This window comes from Lactuca sativa, chromosome 1 (genome assembly GCF_002870075.4).
Source record: "Lactuca sativa cultivar Salinas chromosome 1, Lsat_Salinas_v11, whole genome shotgun sequence".
Lineage (NCBI taxonomy): Eukaryota > Viridiplantae > Streptophyta > Magnoliopsida > Asterales > Asteraceae > Lactuca > Lactuca sativa.
In genome coordinates this window covers 239,005,598-239,029,075 of record NC_056623.2, presented here as the reverse complement: position 1 = coordinate 239,029,075, position 23,478 = coordinate 239,005,598, and the positions used below count along the sequence as shown (strand labels likewise).

The window sequence follows — 23,478 nt, the reverse complement described above, 5'->3', positions numbered from 1 at the left end:
CTTAGAAAGTAGTTGAACCACCAACTTTCTCAAGACTTTGACACCCAACTCTCCCGGCTTGTCAATATGTGACTACATCTCTAAGATGTGACCACACCTAGACCTTGCCTTGCCAATAGGGCCTGAGTGACCTTAAACTTTTCAAGAACTTGTGGGTTAGGGAGAATAATTTGAAGAGGTGAAGAAGTATGATATCCATGGGACATCATCTTCATTAGGAAACCTTGTTTCAAGAGATTTGGGAAGATCATAGGTGTCTAAACCAGACATCTTTTGGGAGATATTCAAGATAGTTGATTTAAAGTCCTTAATATGACACCCAATATGAAATATTAAGGCTAGGACCCAACAAACTATTTTATAACTTAGAAGAGGTATGCCGTAATCCAAGCTATAAAATATTTGAAGGTAGGTGAATGACGATTCACCAATTTCCACCAAGATAAACGAAATGTATTATTAGGTTTTAATTGGTTTTGAAACTCCTAGATCTTTGAGATTCATTGAACTTTTCAAAGGCATGTTTCAATCTCGAGTGTGCCCTTCAGGTTTTGTGACTGGGATGCCGAGGATCACAAAACAAGGTGTGAAGTAACCATGCAAATCACTTGGTACCCTTAATAAATTACCCCTCAATCGATGTGCCGGTTAACCACACACGCTCCATCGATACTATGATAAATATTAAGTCACCCTTTACCTACCTTTTTAAGTCCAAGTTAGTGTGCCGGTTAACCACACACGCTCCACTAACGACTTAGACAAAGTGTAAAGTGTAATTTCATGGGTTAGCACCTTATTCACATTTTTCCTAAGTAACTAAGATTGGGTATTATTAAGAGTTTAGTTACTTAGTATTATCATTAATACTTTTAATGAAGGGAGAATTCTAGTCCTGTCAAACCCGTTCGGCTAACGACCCTCCACCAGTCAAGCAAGCGGTGGGTGAGAGTGGACACCCATTAAGTTTCCATTTTATAGGCAACAACCTTATACCCACCTTATAGACCGGCTTCGTGAATGAGGCGTACTAGCGGTAAGACTGACTTTACTCTTATACATATATATATTATTAACTTATAATATTATAAAGTATAAGGGTTGAATTTTAACTTTTAAAATTCTAAGGGCTAACTTGGAATTAAAGTATTCATAAGTGAACACTTTACAAATTCCAAAACTTGAGGGCAGGTTTTGAAACTATTCAAAACTAATTAATTCCATAACTTATGTGTTTAAAGTAGTTTTAATCCAAAAACTCTTCAAGTTCCATAACTTGAGGACAAGTTATGGAAGACTTTAAACTAATAAAAGAATTAACTTTTCTTTATTTTATAACTTATGGAATTAATTAAGGTTACACCTTTTTTTTATTTTATTTTATTTTATTAAATGAAGAGACTCTTGGTCCTCCATAACATAAAACCATTTAATTAGAACTAGACTCTTCATTTTTGTAACCTTTGCCAATTTTTTTGAGTTTTATGATTCTTAAATGTGACTTTTCATATAACTTGATGACAAGTTACAAAAACACATTTTAGAATCAATTCTTAGATTAATTTGGATTAAAACCAACTATCACATAATTTTATTCATTAATCTAAATTCACTCATAAAATAAGGTAACACAAAAAAAACTTTTGGTGATCCATAACTTATTCTTAAGTTATGGAATCCTTTAAAACATTAACACCAAATTTTTTGTAACTCCATAAAACTTTGAATCAATTTTTTTAAAAACCTTTTCATATCCATAACTTATGGAGGTTTCAAAAAATAAAACTCTTTAGATCAAACTTTTAAAACTAATAAAATAATCATATTATTTTATCTTTTATTAAATTTGACCTAATTCAACTCATAAAGCAAATTATTCAAATTTTTCAAATAATTAGTTTTTCACAAGAACAAGTAATTATCTTAAAATTTGACAAACTTCATGTTTTTTTTCCTTTTTTTTTCCAACTTTGAAAATAAAATATTTGCATCAATATAACGGAAAACAACCCGTGGCTCTGATACCACTGTAGGGTTTTGTGCATTCTAACACTCCTAAGTGTACATGCAACCCTAAATACCTTGGATCTATGTTTTCTCTATTATACATGCAAATAAGAACTTCCAAGGTATTATCCTAATCTAGCATACAAAACAATAATGTAACAAGATAGAATACATACCTCTTGATGTAGAAAGTCTTCATGAAGCTTGAGTGCTTAGTGCCCCAAGTGTGACACCTCAAATGGAATCACAATCATCAAAACACTTAGAATGACTTGAGAGAATTCTACACTCACCAAAATCGGCTAGCCCTTTCTTGAATACTACTAGTGGCCGATTTTTCCTCAATAATAAGATGCTTATATAGTTACACAATTAGGGTAAACTCTTAATTGTCATGGCTTTCCATTTCCTTGGATCCATGGGTACAAATACACCATGGAGCATCCATGGACCATCCTATGGGTTTTAGCCCAACTTGATTATCCATGGAGCATTAGCCCACTATACAAGTATGGATGATTTACACAATCAACCCATATATTTAATTAGTCTTCTTTTGATCACTTAATTAATCCTAGATTAATTCTTGATCAATACTAATTAAATAATCTTATTATTCTTATTATTAATATACTAGAACTTATAATATATTAATAACCATAAGTGTCTTATTTCTCTCATTCAAGTGCATGATGGTATGCAACCCAAATGGACCATGCTGGGTCGGGTCAAGTCTTACCAAATATAGTTATGGACTTAGACATTAATCCAACATTTTCATGGGGCCCCGAGCAGCAGGCCTCCTTTGAGACACTTCGTCAGAGGTTGTGCGAAGCTCCGGTGTTAGCTCTCCCAGAAGGGATGGAGGACTTTGTGGTATACTGTGATGCATCGATTTTGGGATTGGGAGCGGTGTTGATGTAGAGGGGGCATGTGATAGCGTATGCATCAAGGGAGCTGAAGCCTCATGAGTCGAGATATCCCACCCATGATCTAGAGTTGGGGGCAGTGGTGTTCGCCCTCAACATTTGGCGTCACTACTTGTATGGGGTTCGGTGTACGATATACACGGATCATAAGAGTTTGAAGTATTTGATGGATCAGCCCAACCTAAATATGCGACAGAGAAGGTGGTTGGATGTGGTCAAGGATTATGATTGTGAGATCCTATACCACCCAGGCAAGGCTAATGTGGTAGCCGATGCGTTGAGCCGCAGGGCGGAGAGCACTCCACTGCGGGATGTATGTTTGAGATTGACCGTGATGGCTCCGGTATTGGACGCCATTCGCGGGGCACAGGCCAAGGCTGTGCAACCTGAGATGCAGAAGAGGGAACGGGTTGTTGGTTTGGTTTCAGAGTTCGTTACCGATGGTCGGGGGCTTATGACTTTTCAGGGGCGTATCTGGGTACCGTTTGTGGGAGGAACGCGTACCATTTTGATGGAGGAGGCTCATCGGTCGAAATTTTCGATCCATCCGGGGGCCACGAAGATGTATTTGGATTTGAGAAAGGAGTATTGGTGGCCCTGTATGAAGAGGGATGTTGCGTGGTTTGTTGAGAGGTGCTTGACCTATCGTAGGGTTAAGGCCGAGCATCAGAGGCCGCATGGCAAGTTGCAGCCGTTGGAGGTTCCCGAGTGGAAGTGGGAACAGATCACTATGGATTTCATCACCAAATTGCCGAGGACTGCCAGGGGAGTTGACGCAATTTGGGTGATTGTGGACAGGTTGACAAAGAGCGCTCACTTGCTTGCCATCAGTGAGAGTTCTTCAGCAGAGAAATTGGCTGGGGTGTATGTGAGGGAAGTGGTATCTCGGCATGGGGTGCCGATCTCGATTGTTTCAGATCGTGATGTGCGCTTCACTTCCAGATTCTGGAAGAAATTTCATGAGGAGTTGGGTACTAGACTGCATTTTAGTACCGCATATCATCCCCAGACAGACGGTCAGAGTGAGCAGACGATTCAGACGCTTGAGGACATGCTCCGGGCATGTGTGTTGGATTTCGGGGGTAGCTGGGATGCGTATTTACCCTTGGCAGAGTTTTCCTACAACAAAAGTCATCATTCGAGCATTGGTATGCCACCCTTTGAGCTGTTGTATGGGAGGAGGTGTCGGACCCCTATTTGTTGGGGAAAGGTCGGTCAGCGGGTGATGGGAAATACAGAGATCGTGCTTCAGAAGACAGAGCAGATTCAGCAGGTCAGACAGAGGTTGTTGACCGCTCAGAGCCGACAGAAGAGTTATGCAGACAGGCGCCGGTCCGAGCTTGAGTTTCAGGTCGGCGACTTTGTTCTCCTGAAGGTCTCTCCTTGGAAAGGAGTGATTCGATTCAGGAAGAGGGGCAAGTTGGGGCCCCGGTATATTGGTCCATTCCGTGTGATCGCGAGGGTAGGCCGGGTCGCCTATCGTTTGGATTTGCCAGCAGAGTTGGGGCAGATTCACGACACTTTTCATGTGTCGCAGCTGAGGAAGTGTATAGCCGATAAGTCAGCAGTGGTTCCATTAGAGGATATTCAGGTGGATGCTAGCCTGAGTTATGCAGAGAGACCAGTGGCCATCAGAGATCGGAAAATCAAGGTTTGAGGTACAAGGAAGTACCCCTGGTGTTAGTTCAGTGGCAGCATCGGAAGGGATCGGAGATGACCTGGGAGCCAGAGCGTGAGATGCGTGAGCAGCATCCGGAGCTATTTACAGAGCGAGACTTCGAGGGCGAAGTCTAGTTCTAGTGGGGGAGAATTGTAACAGCCCGGATCTCCAGGTATCTTTTATGCTTATATTTTTGGAGTTTTGTGAGGGGACTCAGCGAGTTGGAGCTCAAACTCGCCGAGTAGGATCGCGGTTCAGGACGCGGGTTCGCGCCCGGACTCGACGAGTCCAAGGAATGGACTCGGCGAGTCCTCGCTGTTTAATGAAACCCTAAATTCCCGGTCCTAAGCCCTATTTAATGGACCTTATGGCCCTTCATTGCGGCTACCTTTATCTTGAGAGCACCAAAGCAGCTGAGGGATTCGTGTGAGTGAGATAAGAGGCTATTGTTCACCAAATTTGTGTGTTTTTGCAAGAAAGGAAGAGGAAAGTCAAGCTAGAGGAGTTGGGGAGCTTGGATCTTCTTTCATTTCATCAAAGGAGGCTTCTTGAGGTATCATTCAGAGCTTATTTCCATATTTTTGTTGATTTGGTCAAATCTAGGGTTTCTTCATGCCTTATTTGCTTTGTATTGGAAGTGTGAGAGGTCCCATGGGGATATGGTGCTTAGATCTGGACCTTAGCAGGTCCAGAGAGTCCCTAATGTCATGCTTTATGCCTCCAAAAAGAGCCTTGTAGGTGTGTTATGAGCACCAAGATATAGACTTTACGTGGTAAATAAGCTTAGGAGGGCCAGATCTATGAGTGGATGGTGCGGATCTGACCTCAGAAGCTAGTTTGAGTAGATGCATGGCATGGACTCGCCGAGTCTGAAAAACAGACTCGGCGAGTAGCATGGAGATTTTCCTTGACCACTCAGTGAGTGGTCCAGCCAAGTGATAAGTTGACTCAGTGAGTCAGGGGGAGTTAGCGAGGGTTGACAGGTGGACTGAGTTGAGTTGGGACTCGTCGATTTGTTCTTAAGACTCGGCGAGTTGAGTCGTGGTGGCCCCGCGATTCATGCTAGGTGGAACCTGTCGAGTCAGGGGTGTACTCGACGTGTCAAAAAGGGAATCCTAGAGAGTTGGTGAATACGTATAGACTCGCCGAGTCGCCCTAGTGCACTCGCCGAGTCCGGTCAAAGTTGACCGTTGACCGTTGACCATAGTTAACCGGTGTTGACTTGATAGGGGTAGTCAACCTTAGTGGTAAAAGTGTTAATTAGAGACATCTGATGTTATAGGAGGATTATAGCTCGGAGGATCGAGCACGAGTGATTTCCAAGATTCGCGAGTTATCGAGATACACGAGGTGAGTCTTCTCACTATACTTTACCTTGAGTAGGTAATCAGAGTTATGTGTCAGAGTATGTGTATGTTATGTGTATGCTATGTGTTGTACTGCATGATGTCTATGTGATTTATGCTGTGCATGTTTATAGAGTTGGAACCGGAAGGTTCCCAGAGTTAGAACCTGAGGGTTCCCAGAGCTTGGGTGCACGGACCCATAGAGTTATAGCCTCGAGTGGCTAATATATGTTTATGTGGTATTTTGGGGAACTCACTAAGCTTTGTGCTTACAGTGTTAGTGTTGTTGTTTCAGGTACTAGCGATGACCGTGGGAAGGCGCCGACTTGATCTGTACACACGCATGGGATTTTTGATATATATGTGATCTTGGGATTTTGTATGATGTGAATTGGGATTTAAACTTAATGTTTTTATGAAAATTAAATGAGAAATGTTTTTATAATTTGCGAAAAATTATTTTGAAATTCACGGTGTTACACTTAAACCCTAATTGGATAACTTAGGCCCTAAGCAATCCAATACCCTAATTGATAAGCCTTTGGAAGATTTCAAGGCCTATCCATAGTCCTTAAAACCGTCCCCCTTTATCCATAAGGAATTTATAGCCCAAAGTACAACTATCAAACACTTGACAGTTTATGCCCCTTTATTCAATTAATCTCTTTAAGTCACCAAATTAATTCCTAATTAATTTATGACTTATATTAATAAAATAATAATATTATTATTCCTTATATTATTCTCATAATATATTAATAATATTTCTTCTCTCACAATAAATCATCCTGTCAAGTTGCTATGGTGAAGGCAACCCAAAACGACCATGCACAACCGGGTCAAATACTTGCCTAATATAGTTGCAGCCTTAGACACTATTCCAACACAATCCAACTCGCCGAGTCATCGAAGTGACTCGTCGAGTTCCCTCCCTGCGACTCGACGGATATACTCGTGAACATTTTCTTGGTTAAAACTCATCCGACTCGCCGAGTTGTTCTTCAACTCGTCGAGTCTTATAACAATCTTCATTGGACTCGCCGAGTTGTTCAACCAACTCGTCGATTTCAATGGCCATCTTCATGCGACTCGCCGAGTTGACCCTACGACTCGCCGAGTCCATTCGGTCCTCTTCCCATACAGATCCATTTTGAGCCATGCAGCGGCTCCAAATCACAGATCCAAGCTTCTAGGGCATGCTTATCACGTAAAGTTACAAACTTTACGTGCATGCATGGCTTTAAAGGCTCAAAATGGCAAATCTAAGCTATTGATGGGTCTTTATGCACAAAGGGGACCTCAATCATGACTAAAGCTGCAACTTTATGCTTCTAGAATCCAAAGAGAGTCCAGATCTGAGGTTACAACTTCAGATCTAGTCCATAGCTCATCATACCAACTTGATATTTAATGAAAACCCTAAACTCACCCAATAAAGAAGATTTGTAAGTAGAATAACGGTTTGGGTACCTTTTTAAGTTGATATCTGAGATGAGTGTTGATTCCCACACTCCAATTGCTTCAATCTCCTTCCCTCCAAGTCTTCTCCCTCCAAGGACTCTCTTTCAAGCTTCAAACACACACACAAGGCACATACACACACGAATAAGGCTCTCAAGGGTTCTTTGGAGCTGTAAGGAGGTCCAAGGGAGGCTAAGGTCCCTTTAAATAGGGGTGCAAACCCCGGGAATTAGGGTTTCACTTGCCAGCTCCTACTCGCCGAGTCCCAATATGGACTCGCCGAGTAGGTCACTTAACTCGCGATCCTTCTCACTGCTACTTGACGAGTAGGTAAACCAACTTGTTGAGTAGGGCCTAATCCAAAAACTCATATTAACAATACCTGAGAATCGGGGCGTTACACACACACGACTTGCAGTCGGAAATCTGGACGCAACCACCCACTAGTGGTACGCGGTGACGACAACAGTAACCCTAGTGGCCACAACGGTGGATAAAGGTGGTAATAATGGCGTCATCGGGAAAATATCCGTCGTTGTGGCAGTAGTGGCGACTAATAGCGGCAGAAAATGGCGAAATGACGGAGAGGCGACATCGAACGTCGGCCACAGTTGTGCCTACAACTGCCGGCAGCAACACGAACAATGACATACTTGACTGAACAACGTCATGAGGTTGGCCTCGACCCCTGCAACGCCGGAGCAATGACGAAGGTCTTCAACTTGGTGGCTCCCGGCTTCGTCGTCGACCGGAAATGATGGTGGCGATAGAGCGGCGGCGGAGGAAGTGAAAGGTGAAGGTGGCGGCTGGACATATTATTAGGGTTAGGGTTTGGACCAAAGGTGACGGGTTTATATACCCCGATCCCCATAACCTGTTTCCATAACAACAAAAATGGTCCCTCCTTCCCCATTTCTTTCAAATTTAATCCAATATTTACCATTTAAACTCTCAACATTAAAATCCATTACAATTTAGGTACAAAATTTATCGATTACACCCCTGCTTCCATAATTCCTCTCAAATTCGATCCCTAATTTACCAAACAACCCCTTAGCCTCCAAAATCTCTTCAAATGAAGTTCCAGAAATTACCATTTAGTCCTTGCCTTTAATAATACTAACAAATTAAGTCCGAATTTTACACTTTTCACCCTCAAACTCTCAATTATGACTTTTATCTCCTCGAAACCAACACATTGCTATATAATTATTGATTTTAGGGCTACTATTCATTCATTACCTTGTCTATTTGTTTATTTAATAAATGGGGTGTTATAGCCACTCTTGATTCTTGTTGCGCCATCCTGGCACATGTTGTGCCATCATAGTGAAAGATGGGCCATGTTGGTTCCTTGATGAGTCATGGTATCCCTGATGAGCCAAGTATGCTATGAAGTCCTCTATGATGCTCAAGATCATTCAAGGATGCTCTAAAGTTGGTATTACTCAAGGATTACACCATGTTGTGCCACCATGATAGATGTTGGCCCATTAGTGTTCATGATGCGCCACTTGTACATCATGATGCTCCACTATGGCACAAGGTGGTCCATCATGTATGCTGCTGATGCTCATGAGTTGTATGACATGAAAGAATATTCTATAAGATGTTGCATGGTGGAATATGATTGGTTATCACCATTCATGGACCTATGGGCCAATGAGCTTGGCCCATTAGGGTTTTAGGTCTGATCCCTCAAGTATAAATATGTATGCATGCTAGGTCATTTTGTATCTTGAATTCTAGAATGATAGACGAATCTCTATGTAATTATACTTGTAACCTCTGTTTGAGAGCTCTGAAATAAAATAATACTCCCCTCCTCCCGATGGACGTAGGTCACCTTGACCGAACCATGTAAATAATGTTTTTTGTGTGCTTATAGTTTTGTTATTTATGTGCTTTACTTCCTAAAAAGTGGTATCAAAGTTGCAGTTTGTATTCCTGTGATTGAAGATGGCATCTCACAAGTTTGATTCGGAGAAATTCAATGGTTCAAATGACTTCACATTGTGAAAGATGAAGATGAAAACTCTTTTGGTTCAACAAGCATATGTAGCAGCAATGGAAAGAGAATCCAAATCGCCAAAGGACATGGCAACCGAAAAGTTTGATAGATAAAGTGATTAGAGAGTTCGTGGATCAAACGAGTGCACTTGGGCTTTGGAGAAGTTGTCTGTATGAAACGTCTAATATGAAACGAAAAAAAAAAAAAAAAAAAAAAAAAAAAAAAAAAACTATTTTCTTTAATACTATCGTGTTTGTATCCCTACTATAAAATTCAGCTTGCACCCTCGTCATGATTATTACGACATACCCAATTTTTTTGAGCTCCGTACCTCGAAAATAAAATATATTATTGTAAAGAGGGCTACCAACCCCAAGGAAGACCCGACAAGAAAAATGAAGCCTTCTTCCGCATTAAAACCAGTTGCAATCCTCGCATTCACTTTCTCCATCACCATTTTCACAATACTCCTCTCTTCTCCTTCTCAAGCAACCATCGATTCGAAATCAATGGCCTCTCGAAGCTTCATCTTATGGCTACACGGTCTAGGTGACTCCGGTCCAGCCAATGAACCCATCAAGACGCTCTTCACCTCGTCTCAGTTCGCCAACACTCGTTGGTCTTTTCCTTCTGCTCCATCTCAACCTGTTACCTGTAACTGTAAGTCCCCATTACTAATAACTAACTCATTCCGAATTTTAACTATGATTTGTTGAGTTTCGGTTATGGATCACATGCGAGATTAACGCATATTTGTAGAATTTAGGGTTTCTTTTTTTGTTTCCCTGATGAAAAAGTTCCGATTGTTGATATTCATGTGACATATTACTAAAAATACTTACCAACTTCATCTGTAACCTGTAAATTGTAATTGTTAAAAACACACGCACATACACTCAAATTTAGCTGTAATTACTATTCCTGATGGTGCCTAATGAGCTTCCGATGACTCCATTGAGGATACTCTAACAGTAACAAAAGCTTTGCTTGTAGAATCGGAATATCGAAGTGAAGAAGATACAAAAAAGAATATACAATACCATTCTAATAGAGGTATAATGAGCTATAGATCATCGTAGTATGCTCAATAGTTAGAGGTATAATGAGCTATAGATCATCATAGTATGCTCAATAGATTATCTCATGTATCAGATGACTGTAACATTTGATCAGGTTTCATAGTTATTGATATATTTTTCTTGGGGATTCTTCTAGTTCTATTCTTACCCTCCAAAGAGTTATAGATGTCTAGTTTTTTTAGGATTCAAAATTGAGAATTGTTTATTGGGACTTTGATGTAAAACAGTTGTAATAGATTTAGACTTAGGTTCTGTTTTTTATTATCTTATGGACTTAATGGGGACACTACTTAATCCAGTAAGCTATACATGAGTGTTTCTCTTTCACTTAATGCAGAAAGAATGATTTAATAAAGACAGTGGAGGAAACGAGGCTTTTCCCAGTAAATTATTTACAAAGTTGTCCTTATTTCTTTTTCTTTCTGTTTCACCACAAATGCTGTCATTCTGTTATATATCTTAAATGTCATTAACATTTATAGAGCACATCATATACTATAGACATAACTTTTTATACTAATATGATGATATCTTAACTCTATACTTTGCAGATGGTTCAGTGATGCCTTCATGGTTTGACATTCACGAGATACCTATAACATCTGTAAGCTAACTTTAAGCTGTTTCTAGATAACTAATGTTGATATTCTATAATACTTTATATTATAAATCTGCATATGATGGAATATGGTTAGTTACATTACATAAGCGAAAATTGGATGTATATATGGTAAACTTTAAACAAAAGAAGTAGAATTAAAAACACCTATTGGGCTTCTTTTCATAAGCAGGGAGTCGATATTAAATTTGCATGTAGTTGAAGGAAATTGTGATTATTTTTGTCAAATATCTAAGTTACCCTTCAATAACGTGGACCAAAGAAATACCATTGAGATTCATATGCAAAAGGATGATGATGGGCAAATAAGTCATTTTAACATATGAAATGTACAGAGTTCCCCTACGGATGAGAGTTCGTTGCTTAAAGCAGTTCGGAATGTGCATACAGTGATTGACAAGGAGATAGCTACTGGAGTTGACCCTAAGAATGTGTTTATCTGTGGATTCAGTCAAGGAGGTCTCTCTCTCTCTCTCTCTCTCTCAAAAAAAAAAAAAAAAAAAAAAAAAAAAAAAAAAAGTGTGGGGAATAATAGGAACATTGTTATAAAAATGTTGCAGGGGCGTTGACCTTGGCTAGTGTTCTGTTATATCCAAAAACACTTGGAGGGGGTGCAGTTTTTAGCGGATGGGTTCCTTTTAATTCAACTACTTTAATTGAACAGATCACGCCAGAGGCCAAAAGGGTATTATTATATTATATATGTTTTTTTTTTAAATCAAAAAGCAAACTGGTGATGTAATATTTTGCATTTATGAGTTAGTTATACACAAACAAACATAAGCAGGACAAAACAGTTTGTACTGTGTTTGACATGAACTGCAAATATTTGTCCCGCCCAAAAAAGTGGGACAGGTACTTATGCCAATGGAACAAAAAACAACACCTAAAAAGGCGGAATAGGGATTGGTGTGAATGGGACAAAAATTCACCTAAAAAGATGTTTTAGGTGGGACCCTGGGATAGAGACAGAGACTGGTATGAATGAGACAAAAGTTACAATTTTTTAATATCAACCAAAAAAAAAGGTGGGACATGTTTTCTCAGCTATGGAAAAGACATGAATGCCCTTTTGATTCTTGGTAGTAGGAAAATTTTACTTAGTTTGTGGTTATAAGTTATAATGAGGGATTTGATTTGGTTTTATGTGTAGACACCGATATTGTGGTCGCATGGTATAGCTGATGGAACAGTGTTGTTTGAAGCTGGACAAGCGGGCCCACCATTCCTTCAACGGGTTGGCATAAATTGTGAATTTAAGGTACTATATGCTTAATAAAAATTAACTACCCGATTAATTAAAATTATTAAATGGCTTAATGAGAAAAAAGTTGAATTTACACAAGTAGCTCATAGTTGTTATAACGAAATGAAACTACAGGCGTATCCGGGTCTTGCCCATTCAATAAACAATCAGGAGCTCCAATACTTGGAATCATGGATCAAATCTCGTTTACAAACAACTTCCTCCTCCAACTAAAAAACAAACAAACAAAGCTTAAGATTTGTTATATTTCCCTACATGGAAGACTGCTTCTTCTGAATGGTGATGTGGCTTCTTCTTCAAATATTATTTGGAAGTCGAATATGTTTTGATCTTTGAATTAATACATTCTCTATGAATATGTTATGTGATTGATTGAAAATGTGTTCTTTAATCATCTTGTAGCTATTGGGTATTCTAACTTTAATAAATTTGCTTTTTTTACTTGCACAAAACTTAATATTAATATCAGTGTTTCTTTTACTTACTACCACAAAAAGAAGAATGACCTAACCTAACACAACTTTACTTTAATGTGCTATCGTTATTTCATATGTACTTATAAAACTCATGTATTCATACCATATTACTATTGCCAACATCATCGCTTTTGGCACTATCGTTATTCATAGTGGCCTTTGATTTATACCAGGATACTTTTTCTTTCACTTTCACACAAATGGGGAGTTAACTGTTAGATTCTTTGATATAGTTGAATAAAATCATATGTAGAAGTTTTATATGTAATCGTGAGAATAAACATGCTTTAGATGCTATATACGGTTGTACATCTTTATTCTTCTCTTATTGTATAAATGGCAACCACATGAAGTCGATAAGACAACATATGTTGGGAATCTATGATTTAATTTGTAAAATGAGTGTCTAACTTAACTGAAATTACAAAATAAACTCGAAAAAGTTTGGTTAAAATTTTACCATCTGTGTCAAGTTATAATACCAAATATCAAACATCATTTAATAAATATTAATCAATGCCTCACAATTGTTCACTAGTTTTTATATTTTTGAAAACCATTTACTAGTCTAGTGTTGCTGATATATCTAACATATCTTTCTCAATATATAAAACCGTACAGTTTTTCAAATGTTCATCACTCCTATTATTGTGCAAATTGTTCTTTACCATCTTCATTGTTTGCATGCTCCGTTGTAGACATTGATATGTGTAAAATCAATACAATTATATTGATTTCAATAGCATATATACCATTGGATATATAACATGTTTGCTTGTTTCGAGTCTTTTAATCATTATTTCGATCGATATGTATCATAGCCTAAAATGGTGTGTTTAACCAAACATTATCATATAATATCTAAATTTATGTCCATGGAGACACGTTCTTGTCAAGTAGATTGTGAATTTTGCTGATTTTTGGTATGCTCTTTAAGTAAATAAGAGATAAATTTTAGTGTTTCGAATTTCACGAGTTACCTTCAAGATTTACAATTAAAACATTCTTCAAGCTACATAAATTCTTGAAACTGATTTTGGCATTCTAATACTTATTGTGATATCATCATATTTGACTGAAAATTTAATGTTGCATGTATACTCTAAAATGCTCGACACTTGTAGGTTCGTATATACCTATACCAACGGGATAATGACTTAGGAGGGTAATAACGTTTCCTGTTTGTCCATTTTAGGTCCCTAACATATTTTTTGTGCGTATTACACCATTAAGGTTATTATAACCGTTTACAAATAGTCATTTTAGCAGGAATAAACTGGGAAAATGGATTATTTCTAATCGGTTATAACAACCTTAATGGTGTAATACACACAAAAAATACGTTAGGGACCTAATATGGACAAACGGGAAACGTTATTACCCTCCTAAGTCATTATCCCCGTATGAAACTATAAACCCTTATAGTAAATTTTTACTTTTTAAATAAGAAACTTGTAGGTCTTAGAGTTGGTAGTTTGAATGTTTTTAACTTCGGCCTTCTTTATAAATAGAAGTGGCGGTTTCTTAATGACAATGGAGCTCTTTGGGTTTAAATTGTTAAATTTTGTCATGGGGAAGGTGGTGGTTTTTCGGACGATTCGAGAATAGGAACTGGGGGGGGGGGGGGGGGGGGGGTGTTTGGCAAAAGATTGTAGGATCCATTAATCACCTCCATGAGAATGGTTGTATTATTTCTAATTCCATGTATAGAGTGGTGGGGGATGGGACTCAAACGAGGTTCTAGAAGGATGTTTGGTGCTTGGATATTCCTCTTAGGGAGCGGTTCGGGAGGCTCTTTGCTTTGGCCTTTAATCAAGATGCTCGAGTAAGTGAATAATGGGATTCGGGGGGGGGGGGATGTAATTTTCAATGGCGTCGGGGGATTAGAGGAGGGGCTGAAGAAAGTGTGAAGCATTTGTTGCTGCAGTTTTCAGTTGCTGATCATGTATGGAGTTGAGTTGGGCATTGGCTTCATTTGGACCTTCCCGTGTTTTCATCTATCCGTGATGTGGTGGACTAGGTGGATTCTAGACCAACGGTTCATATGGAACGCCCGATTATTGAGTCGGTGTTCATGGTGGTCATATGAGTACTTTGGACGTTTCGTAATTGTTTACTTTTTAGTAACAATAAACCTAGAAAATATAGGCTCTTTGATTTTGTTGTGAATCTTTCTTTTCGTTGGTTTTCTTTTCAGAATTCTAAGGCCTGGGTTAACTGGATGACGTGGTTACAAAATCCAATCCGGCCTTAATTTGTTTTTCTCTCTAGCTCCTTGCTAGAGGTTTTGTTTTGCTAAAGGTTAACTGAATGATGTGGTTACAAAATCCAATCCAATCCAAACCTTTCTACTTTTTATTCTTTTTAATTTCAACAACTTTATATGAAATACACATATACAAATAAATACTAAAAATCTTAAAAATATATATTCAAAATAATAAATACTAAAAATCTTAGGAGGGTAATAACGTTTCCTGTTTGTCCATTTTAAGTCCCTACGTATTTTTGTGCGTATTACACTATTAAGGTTATTCTAACCTTTTACAAATAGTCATTTTAACAGGAAGAAACCAATAAAAATGATTATTTCTAAACGGTTATAACAACCTTAAGGATGCGTTTGGTATAAAGAAATGAAATTGTTGCAGAGAATGGAAATGCAGAGAAAAAGAATTAAGCTAGAGAAAGAGAATTGACTCCTCTGTTTGGTAGATCTGAGAATCCACTCGAGAAATGTTTTTGAGAATCATTTCCTTTGTTTGGTTGTATTAATCAATGAAATGAAAATGAGCTTTTTTTTTTACCTTGTTTATTCATTTTCAAACAACATTTTATATAAAAATGCATTATGATGTATATCTTAATTAATCAAAATATGCATCTTTTATGTTTTTAATTTTTTTATTATAATGTTAACTGTTACTAAATAATTTATTTTTTAATCAATTAATATAATTTTTTATACATATTCTGTTGGAAAACATATTTCTAATATAAAAGAATAACTTACAAATAGATTTTAAAAAAATATGCAAATCATACTATTCAAAAACTATGTCCAATGTAAGATATATGCAAAAACTATAATTCAATATTCCTAACAACTAAAAAACATAACTATGTCTAATACAGAATGTGCAAAGAGTCGACTTCAATATTCGTAAAAACTAAAAAAAAAACATTAATTAAAATAACATAATCATGATATTGAGTCATCCCCAATCATTTCCATGTAACAAATCTTTTCTTCTTCTTAAAAAACGACCGAGCACGAAATTGATTTTTGCTAAACATGTCAATCATCTTAATTCGTTGTTTGACATTGATATTTGGCATGTGTTGTATATCTTCGATAACTTTATCTATCATATCACATGCTTCCTTATTTTCTTGTCTTCATATATTAAATATTGTTTGATTAAGTTTTTCACCAACCTCCTTGAAAGTCTCTTTCATTTCTTTCGCTGCTTCCTTATAAGAGCTTTCCGTGTCATCCGTTGGAGGCCTTTTGCGTTTACTATTGACACGAGCAATTTGTTGCGTCTCTTCAACAATTTCTTTCAACCCTTCCACATCAACAGACGAGTTTCTTTGTGTCTCTTCAGTCACATCTTCACCAAGATTAGTAGCTCCATGACCAGTAGCTCTATCCTTCCCAAATATTTTACATAAGTTATCAAATTGAGGAAATGGTTTATCGCGAAAACATGCAGCACCTTTATGACTCTACAAGAATGGCACAAAATTAATTGGTTACTATTCATTCACAATATATTTTAATGGTGCTAAAAATACTACAAACATCATCATTGTAGTACCTTTATGTATTCATCCCAAACTTCAGCATCGGCAGTTACACAACATTTATCCGTATCCCAGCCGAATCCGCTAGTGTTTGTTCCATATGCCATGTCGCGCATGATGTTGAAATGGTTTTTCCATGTCTTCATCCTTGATTTAATATGAGGCTCTGCTTTCAAACCCGAGTTAGGAAGACTTATATCTAGTAATTGTTGCACTGCCTTCAAATACCCGTGTTTGAATCCGTTGTCGGCACCACCATACTTTCCGGATACATGTAACTCCAAAAATACCTCAATTAACTTTGCATCCTCTTCAGTAATCCATGTGTGTTTGTTTCGCCCTGCCATGTCTACAAAAAAAATTTACATAATAGATGCTTGAAATATCATACAACAATCATAACAGCTCCTGTTTGTGGTTGTATAACTCAACCAAAACTTAACCAATTAAGTCGTTTTTCGATTCTAAAACATAGACAAGACAGAGAAGTACAGTTTGAAAAAAAATTGCATCATTCCGAGCTTTTGTAAAGCTTTTATGATGGTTCAAAGTTGGACAAAATTTATAAAAAGTGCTGAAATATTATGCAGGAATCATAACAACTCCTGTTGATGGCTGTGTAACTCAACCAAAAATTAACCAATTAAGCTATTTTTCGATTCTAAAACATAGACAAGACAGATAAATATAGTTTGAAAAAAAATCGCATCATTCCAAGCTTTTATGATGGTTCAAAGTTGGACAAAATATATAAAAAGTGCTGGAATATTATGCAACAATCATAACAACTCCTGTTTTTGGCTGTATAACTCAACCAAAACTTAACCAATTAAGCCGTTTTTCGATTCTAAAACATAGACAAGACAGAGAACTACAGTTTGAAAAAAAAATCGCATCATTCTGAGCTTTTATAAAGCTTTTATGATGGTTCAAAGTTGGAAATTTTTTATAAAAAGTGCTGAAATATTACGCAACAATCATAACAACTCCTGTTTGTGGCTGTATAACTCAACTAAAACTTAACCAATTAAGCCGTTTTTCAATTCTAAAACATAGACAAGACAGTGAAGTACGGTTTGAAAAAAAATCGCATCATTCTGAGCTTTTATAAAGCTTTTATGATGGTTCAAAGTTGGACAAAATTTATAAAAAAGTGTTGAAATATTATGCAGCAATCATAACAGCTCCTGTTTGTGGCTGTATAAGTCAATCAAAACTTAACCAATTAAGTTGTTTTCCGATTCTAAAACATAGACAATACAGAATAGTAAAGTTTGAAAAAAAATCGCATCATTCCGAGCTTGTATTAAGCTTTTATGATTGTTCAAATTGGAGAAAAAACCTGAAATTTGTAACATCCCGAATTCAGGAGTGCAATTTCAGGGTTCAAAGTGTGAATGTGAAATGGCAACTCAGCGAGTCCATGGGTGGACTCGGCGAGTAGGGCCGCGTTCCTGGTCGCGTGTTAAGTGGCCAACTCGGCGGCTGGACTCGGCGAGTTGGTGTTGTGTGGAGAAAACCCTAATTTTGGAGGATGAGCCCTATATAAAGGACATTATACCCTCTCTTGAAGTCCAGAAAACCCTAATGCGCGTTTGTGAGTGATTTGAGAGCAATTGAACCTTGGAGAAGAGATTTTGGAAGAGATCTTGGAGAGTAAGAGGCTTGGAGCAAGGGGCTTTGCAAGGATTCAAATTTCTCTTCTGTTGGAGCTTTCTTTTGAGGTATTATTTCGTTGCTTGGGCTGTTATTCATCTAGATTCATCATTTTGGAGTATTTGGAAAGAATAGCTTGTGATATTTTGAGTTTGGAGGTTAGATCTGAGGTTGCTACCTCAAATCTAGAATGGAGAAGGTCTATAGTGCATTAAAGTCCCTGTTCTTGAGTAGTTGGTAAAGCCATCTTGTCCCAAACCCTAACCCTAGAGTGTTATATGCTTAGATCTCTTTGGATTCACGTAAAGTTTGCCACTTTACGTGATGGATGGGTTGCAGAAGGGTAGATCTATGGTTTAGATCATCTGCATGGCCTGGAAAGCTTCTGTATGGGTTAAGATCTAGAGGAACTCGGCGAGTCACAAGGGTGTACTCGGCGAGTTGCTTGAAGATGGGCAGGAACTCGACGAGTTGGAAGAACAACTCGGCGAGTTGGTTGAAGATAGTCTTGGACTTAGCGAGACTGTTCTTGGACTCGGCGAGTCTGGTCGTGAGGTCCTAACATTCTTCTGGTTGAGCCGTGAATCGGTGAGTCAAGGGAGGACTCGGTGAGTTGAGTGCGAGGGGACTCAGAGTTGTGGGACTCGATGAGTCTCGGGGTGACTCGGCGAGTTGAGTCGCGGATTGGGGAAGTTCTGAGCATGGGGACTCGACGAGTCATCGGGTTGACTCGGCGAGTAGAGTCAGTCAGGAGGTTGACTTTGACTTTGACTTTGACCAAGGGTTGACCAGTTGACTTCCAGGGGCATTTTGGTAATTGTTGGCATTTGTTTTGAGTTCAGTGTTGGTGTTGGCTAGTGGTGGAGATCGTGTCAGTGGTCGGAGCATCTCGGTCTTATCTTTTCAGTCGGCAGTTGCGAGGTGAGTTATCCTCACTATGTCGACAGGGTCTACGGCACCAAGGCCGGCCCTTTATCGGATTGTAATCCGGGTATCGTTGTTATGTTATTACTTTGCTATGTTTTCATCCTGGTTAGGATGATATATGTTAGAGACCTGGTTAAGGTCGGTATCCTGGTATATAGGATGATGATATGCTAGTGACCGGTTAGGTCGGTATCCTGGTTAGGAGGATGTTAGGTTATGTGTTTTGCTAGATCGGTTTGATTGGATGTGAATTGTTATATGATTGAATGTTTATGTGCACATGGTTGTTGGACTGGGGTTGGGTTGAGGCGGGTCCTGCTTTGTGCTGTAGGCCAACATACCCAGGGCCGACCGATTATCCCGAAGGCCCAACGAGCGGTCCGAATAGGTTGTAGGCCCCAAGAGGGCGAACCAGACGTGCCGAGGCTCGGAGAGTGGACCAGGCCGACTGAAGGCCCAATACGGGCGGACCAGTCATACTATAGACTCAGAGAGTTGACCAGGTGGATTGAAGGCCCGGTGCGGGCGGACCAATCACACTGTAGACTCGATGCATATGGCTAGACTCGGAGGGTAGACCAGGTGGACTGAAGGCCCGGTACGACGGACCAGTCACACAGTAGACTCGAAGTGCATGGATGTTCGGTGTTTTGTTATGATATGACATGTTGTGCGTGTATGGTATATATGGTTGGTATTTTGGGGGTATCTCACTAAGCTTTCGGGCTTACAGTTGTGGTTTAATGTTTTTTCAGGTTCTTCAGGAGACCATGGCAAGGCAAAGGCGTGATCGTACCGCTCCTCATGATTATGTTTTATGATGTGGTGCTGGGAAGGCTCTGATAATAATTGTATTGAAAACTTTTTTGTAATAATTTTATGAAACTAGGTTGTTTTTGAAAAGTTTAAATTGGTTGAAATTTTTAGAGTGTTACAAAATTAAAAAAAAAAATTGCTTTTGTTCTTTCAACTCAAGCATAAACAATGAACAAATAGCAATTGATCATCATTGAACGCTTATCTACATGATTCAACCACCAAGATCGATTTTAACATAGGAAGATTCAAACATGCAAAAATAAGCAATTCATAGCAAGATTAACATATTCTTGAATTGGAAATCAAAAACAAAATTCATAGCAAATTAGCACATAATCGACCAACAAAGAGAATCAGAAAGAAACATGAAGTCATACCTTCAACTGGAAGATGATCGATGATGCCAAAATCGACCAATGCTGCTACAAAGAAAACTGAAGTCGTGAATTCCAAGTTTCGAACAACACAGAGGAGTAAGGCACATGTAGGGCAAACGATAATTTCTTGTGATCGTGGGCCGATTCCATGATATCCGGTACGATTGTTTGAAAAAACTCGGAAATTAAACGTGACGTGGATCAAATGGGGGGGGGGGGGGGGGGGGGGGGCGCTATGAATTCTCCGTTTTTTTTTTTTTTTTTTTTTTTTTATTCTCGACCCGCGCCTAACTTCTTTTTCTCCCCTTTTCTCTTTTAAAAATAGAGAATTATTTTGATGGAAAATAAATTGTTTTATTTCCCAATTCCTTGTTTTTTTTAATAACCAAACAAGGGAAAAGTAATTAATTCTTTTTCTCTGCTTTTATTTCCCTGTACCAAACACCCCTAATGATGTAATACACACAAAAAAATACGTTAGGACCTAATATGAACAAACGAGAAACGTTATTACCCTCATAAGTCATTATCCCCTACACCAACCCACCTCAAAGCTCACGTGAGATGTCAATTATAGAACAATAGGAATATTTTAAGCATGCAAGAATTGAAACCTTGAAACTATTGTGTAGAATTTGGCACCTCAAAAGTGTTTGGGAGTGCTTTTTAATCTTAAAAGTAGAAAATTACAAATATATCCCTTTAACTACCCTAATAATTATCCTTTTTGGTCATTTTACCCCTAAGTCAAACAGTTTTTAAAATCGAACTTATTAACATTTTTGTTTTTCCCATTATAAAAGTTAATCCAAATAATTTTTAAAAACTTAAAAGTCAATAAAAGATTTTTCCCTAAAACAATTTTGAGATTAAAAAACACTCCCAATCACATCCTTTGTGGTTTTTTGAAACTCTCATGTTTTGCCTATCAAAAAATACCGTTTATCAAACAACCAAAGCATTTTTAAACTAACATTCCCAAACACTAACTAAAGAGTACATATTAAAATTAAAATATAATGCTAATACCAATAATGCTAGTCCATTTATTTATTTATTTTTATTTTTTTAACAAAAAGCGAAAATTTTAAACAAACCTCGTTGATCATTTTTGCAGTTTTGTAGGAGCATTATGTTTTTGAAGAAGTCGGTATCAAGAATCAAAGGCGTTAGTTTGGAGGGTCGAAAACTGATCGAAGAAAACTGCAAAAGTCCATATTTTTGTAGTCAAGTCAACTCCCATTAAAAGTTAAAACCAGTTGTCCATCATCGTTTGCACAATTAATAGTCTTCTTTAATATTTCTCCTTCTCAATCAATCAATGGCGTCTCGAAGTTTCATCAATCAATGGCGTCTCGAAGTTTCATCTTATGGCTACACGGTCTTCACTTCGCCAACACTCGTTGGTCTTTCCCTTCTGCTCCACCTCAACCTGTTACCTGTAACCCTAAGTCCCAATCACTAATCAACTAACGCATCCTTTGATTTGTTTCTTTTCGATTATTGATCATATGTGCATCTAACGCATATATATTTGTCTGATTTAGGCTTTCGATCGTTTTTCTTGCTCTCATTGTAAATTCCAAATTACAATTTCTTGTTTCTGTTAGTGCCTGATCATAGGTTTGTCATCTCATATTCTCATCTCTCTAAAGTCATTATCTGTTTATCATCTTTCAATTTCGTAGTGATTTCTTATGAGAGGTAGAATTTGTGTTTAAAAGTGGATAAGCCAATTAGCTAAATCATAGGCGAGTTGTATCAAAATGATTTATTAAATTATTTTTATACTAAATTACTAATATGCATTTGTCATGTGATATCTTAAATCCAATCTTTGCAGGTGGTTTTGTGATGCCTTCATGGTTTGACATTCAGGAGATGCCAATAACAGCTGTAAGTTAATTTCGTTATAATCTAGGGAAAGCTGTTTTTTAGGTAACTAATGTTGATACTTATATTGTATACTTGGATATGATGATGATAATTAAAATATATAAGCCAAATTTTTGTATATAAGTGTAAACAAAATAAATGGAAATGAAAATTGATTTGGGCTGGCTTCTTTTCATAAGGAAATTAACTATGAAATGTTTGACCAAATCGGTTTATTTTCTGCTATGCTATGATGATGGACAAATAAGTAATTTTAACATATGAAATGTACAGAATTCCCTTAGGGATGAAAGTTCGTTGCTTAAAGATTTCCTTTTTTGGAACATACACAGTTAAAAGTTAAAACATCTATCTGCTCATGATGAGGGTGTAGATGTTCTTCATTTTGTTTCTGCAAGATTCTTTTTCTTGATAATATTGTTGAAGGGCATTTTAGGTATTATATAAATAGTCTTAAATTTTAATGCATAACCATTAAACAACAGGTATATCCTGATCTTGGCCATTCAATAAGTGATGAGGAGCTTCAACACATGGAATCATGGATCATATCCCGTCTACAAAGTGAAAGTTCTGCCTGAAGATTTGACTATCATTGACTTTTCACTTGTATACATCCCTATATAGATGCTTAAAATTATATAACCACATTATATTTGTAATTTTTTTTAAAAAAAACTTAACAATATGTATACATATAAGTTTATGTTGTATCATGTATGCTGGTTGATAAATGTTATACCTTTTACTAAAAAAAGGGATACATTATTGTTTTTGCATATTAAAATTTGATGTATACATCATACTCAATCGTTGTATTAAAAGCATCTCCGTTGAAGTTTTTTATTACTTGTTACTATTTCATAACCACTCAATACCAGCTTGATAACATTTCCGTTTAATCCCCATTACTTATATTATATATTTAATCTTTATGATGTTTTCACTGATTAATCAAATATAGTAAATATACAAAATGAAAATTAATATTTTTATAGAAAAATATATTTAAAAAGTATTTTTGAACTCATCAAAACGATAAACATGTCATATACTTAAAAAACACAATGATTGTTGTATTACTGCTTTCGTTTTTTATTTTTATAACTATGTATTTGAGAAAAATAGCAAAAATATTAAA

At 37.4% G+C, this 23,478-nt stretch overlaps 2 protein-coding genes across 3 annotated transcripts; both read left to right on the top strand.

Annotated features, from left to right (window-relative positions):
• The first annotated feature begins 9,741 nt into the window (after window positions 1–9,741).
• Window positions 9,742–12,831, top strand: LOC111900569 (probable carboxylesterase SOBER1-like). Its single transcript, XM_023896449.3, has 6 exons — window positions 9,742–10,074; window positions 11,045–11,097; window positions 11,448–11,571; window positions 11,673–11,797; window positions 12,266–12,373; window positions 12,494–12,831. The coding sequence occupies exons 1-6, from the start codon at window positions 9,810–9,812 to the stop codon at window positions 12,590–12,592; spliced, it is 774 nt and encodes a 257-aa protein (XP_023752217.1). The 5' UTR covers window positions 9,742–9,809; the 3' UTR covers window positions 12,593–12,831.
• An 8,727-nt stretch (window positions 12,832–21,558) lies between these two features.
• Window positions 21,559–23,147, top strand: LOC111900570 (probable carboxylesterase SOBER1-like). 2 transcript variants are annotated; one of them, XR_002853245.2, is made up of 4 exons: window positions 21,569–21,882; window positions 21,989–22,064; window positions 22,285–22,337; window positions 22,823–23,147. XR_002853245.2 is itself a non-coding variant. In XM_023896450.3 (3 exons), exons 1-3 carry the CDS (start codon window positions 21,789–21,791, stop codon window positions 22,916–22,918), a joined length of 243 nt encoding a protein of 80 aa, XP_023752218.1. In that variant the 5' UTR covers window positions 21,559–21,788; the 3' UTR covers window positions 22,919–23,147. The 2 variants fall into 2 exon arrangements, 1 of the variants encoding a protein (XP_023752218.1); XM_023896450.3 differs by lacking the exon at window positions 21,989–22,064 and having other exon boundaries at window positions 21,559–21,882.
• Window positions 23,148–23,478: the final 331 nt, after the last annotated feature.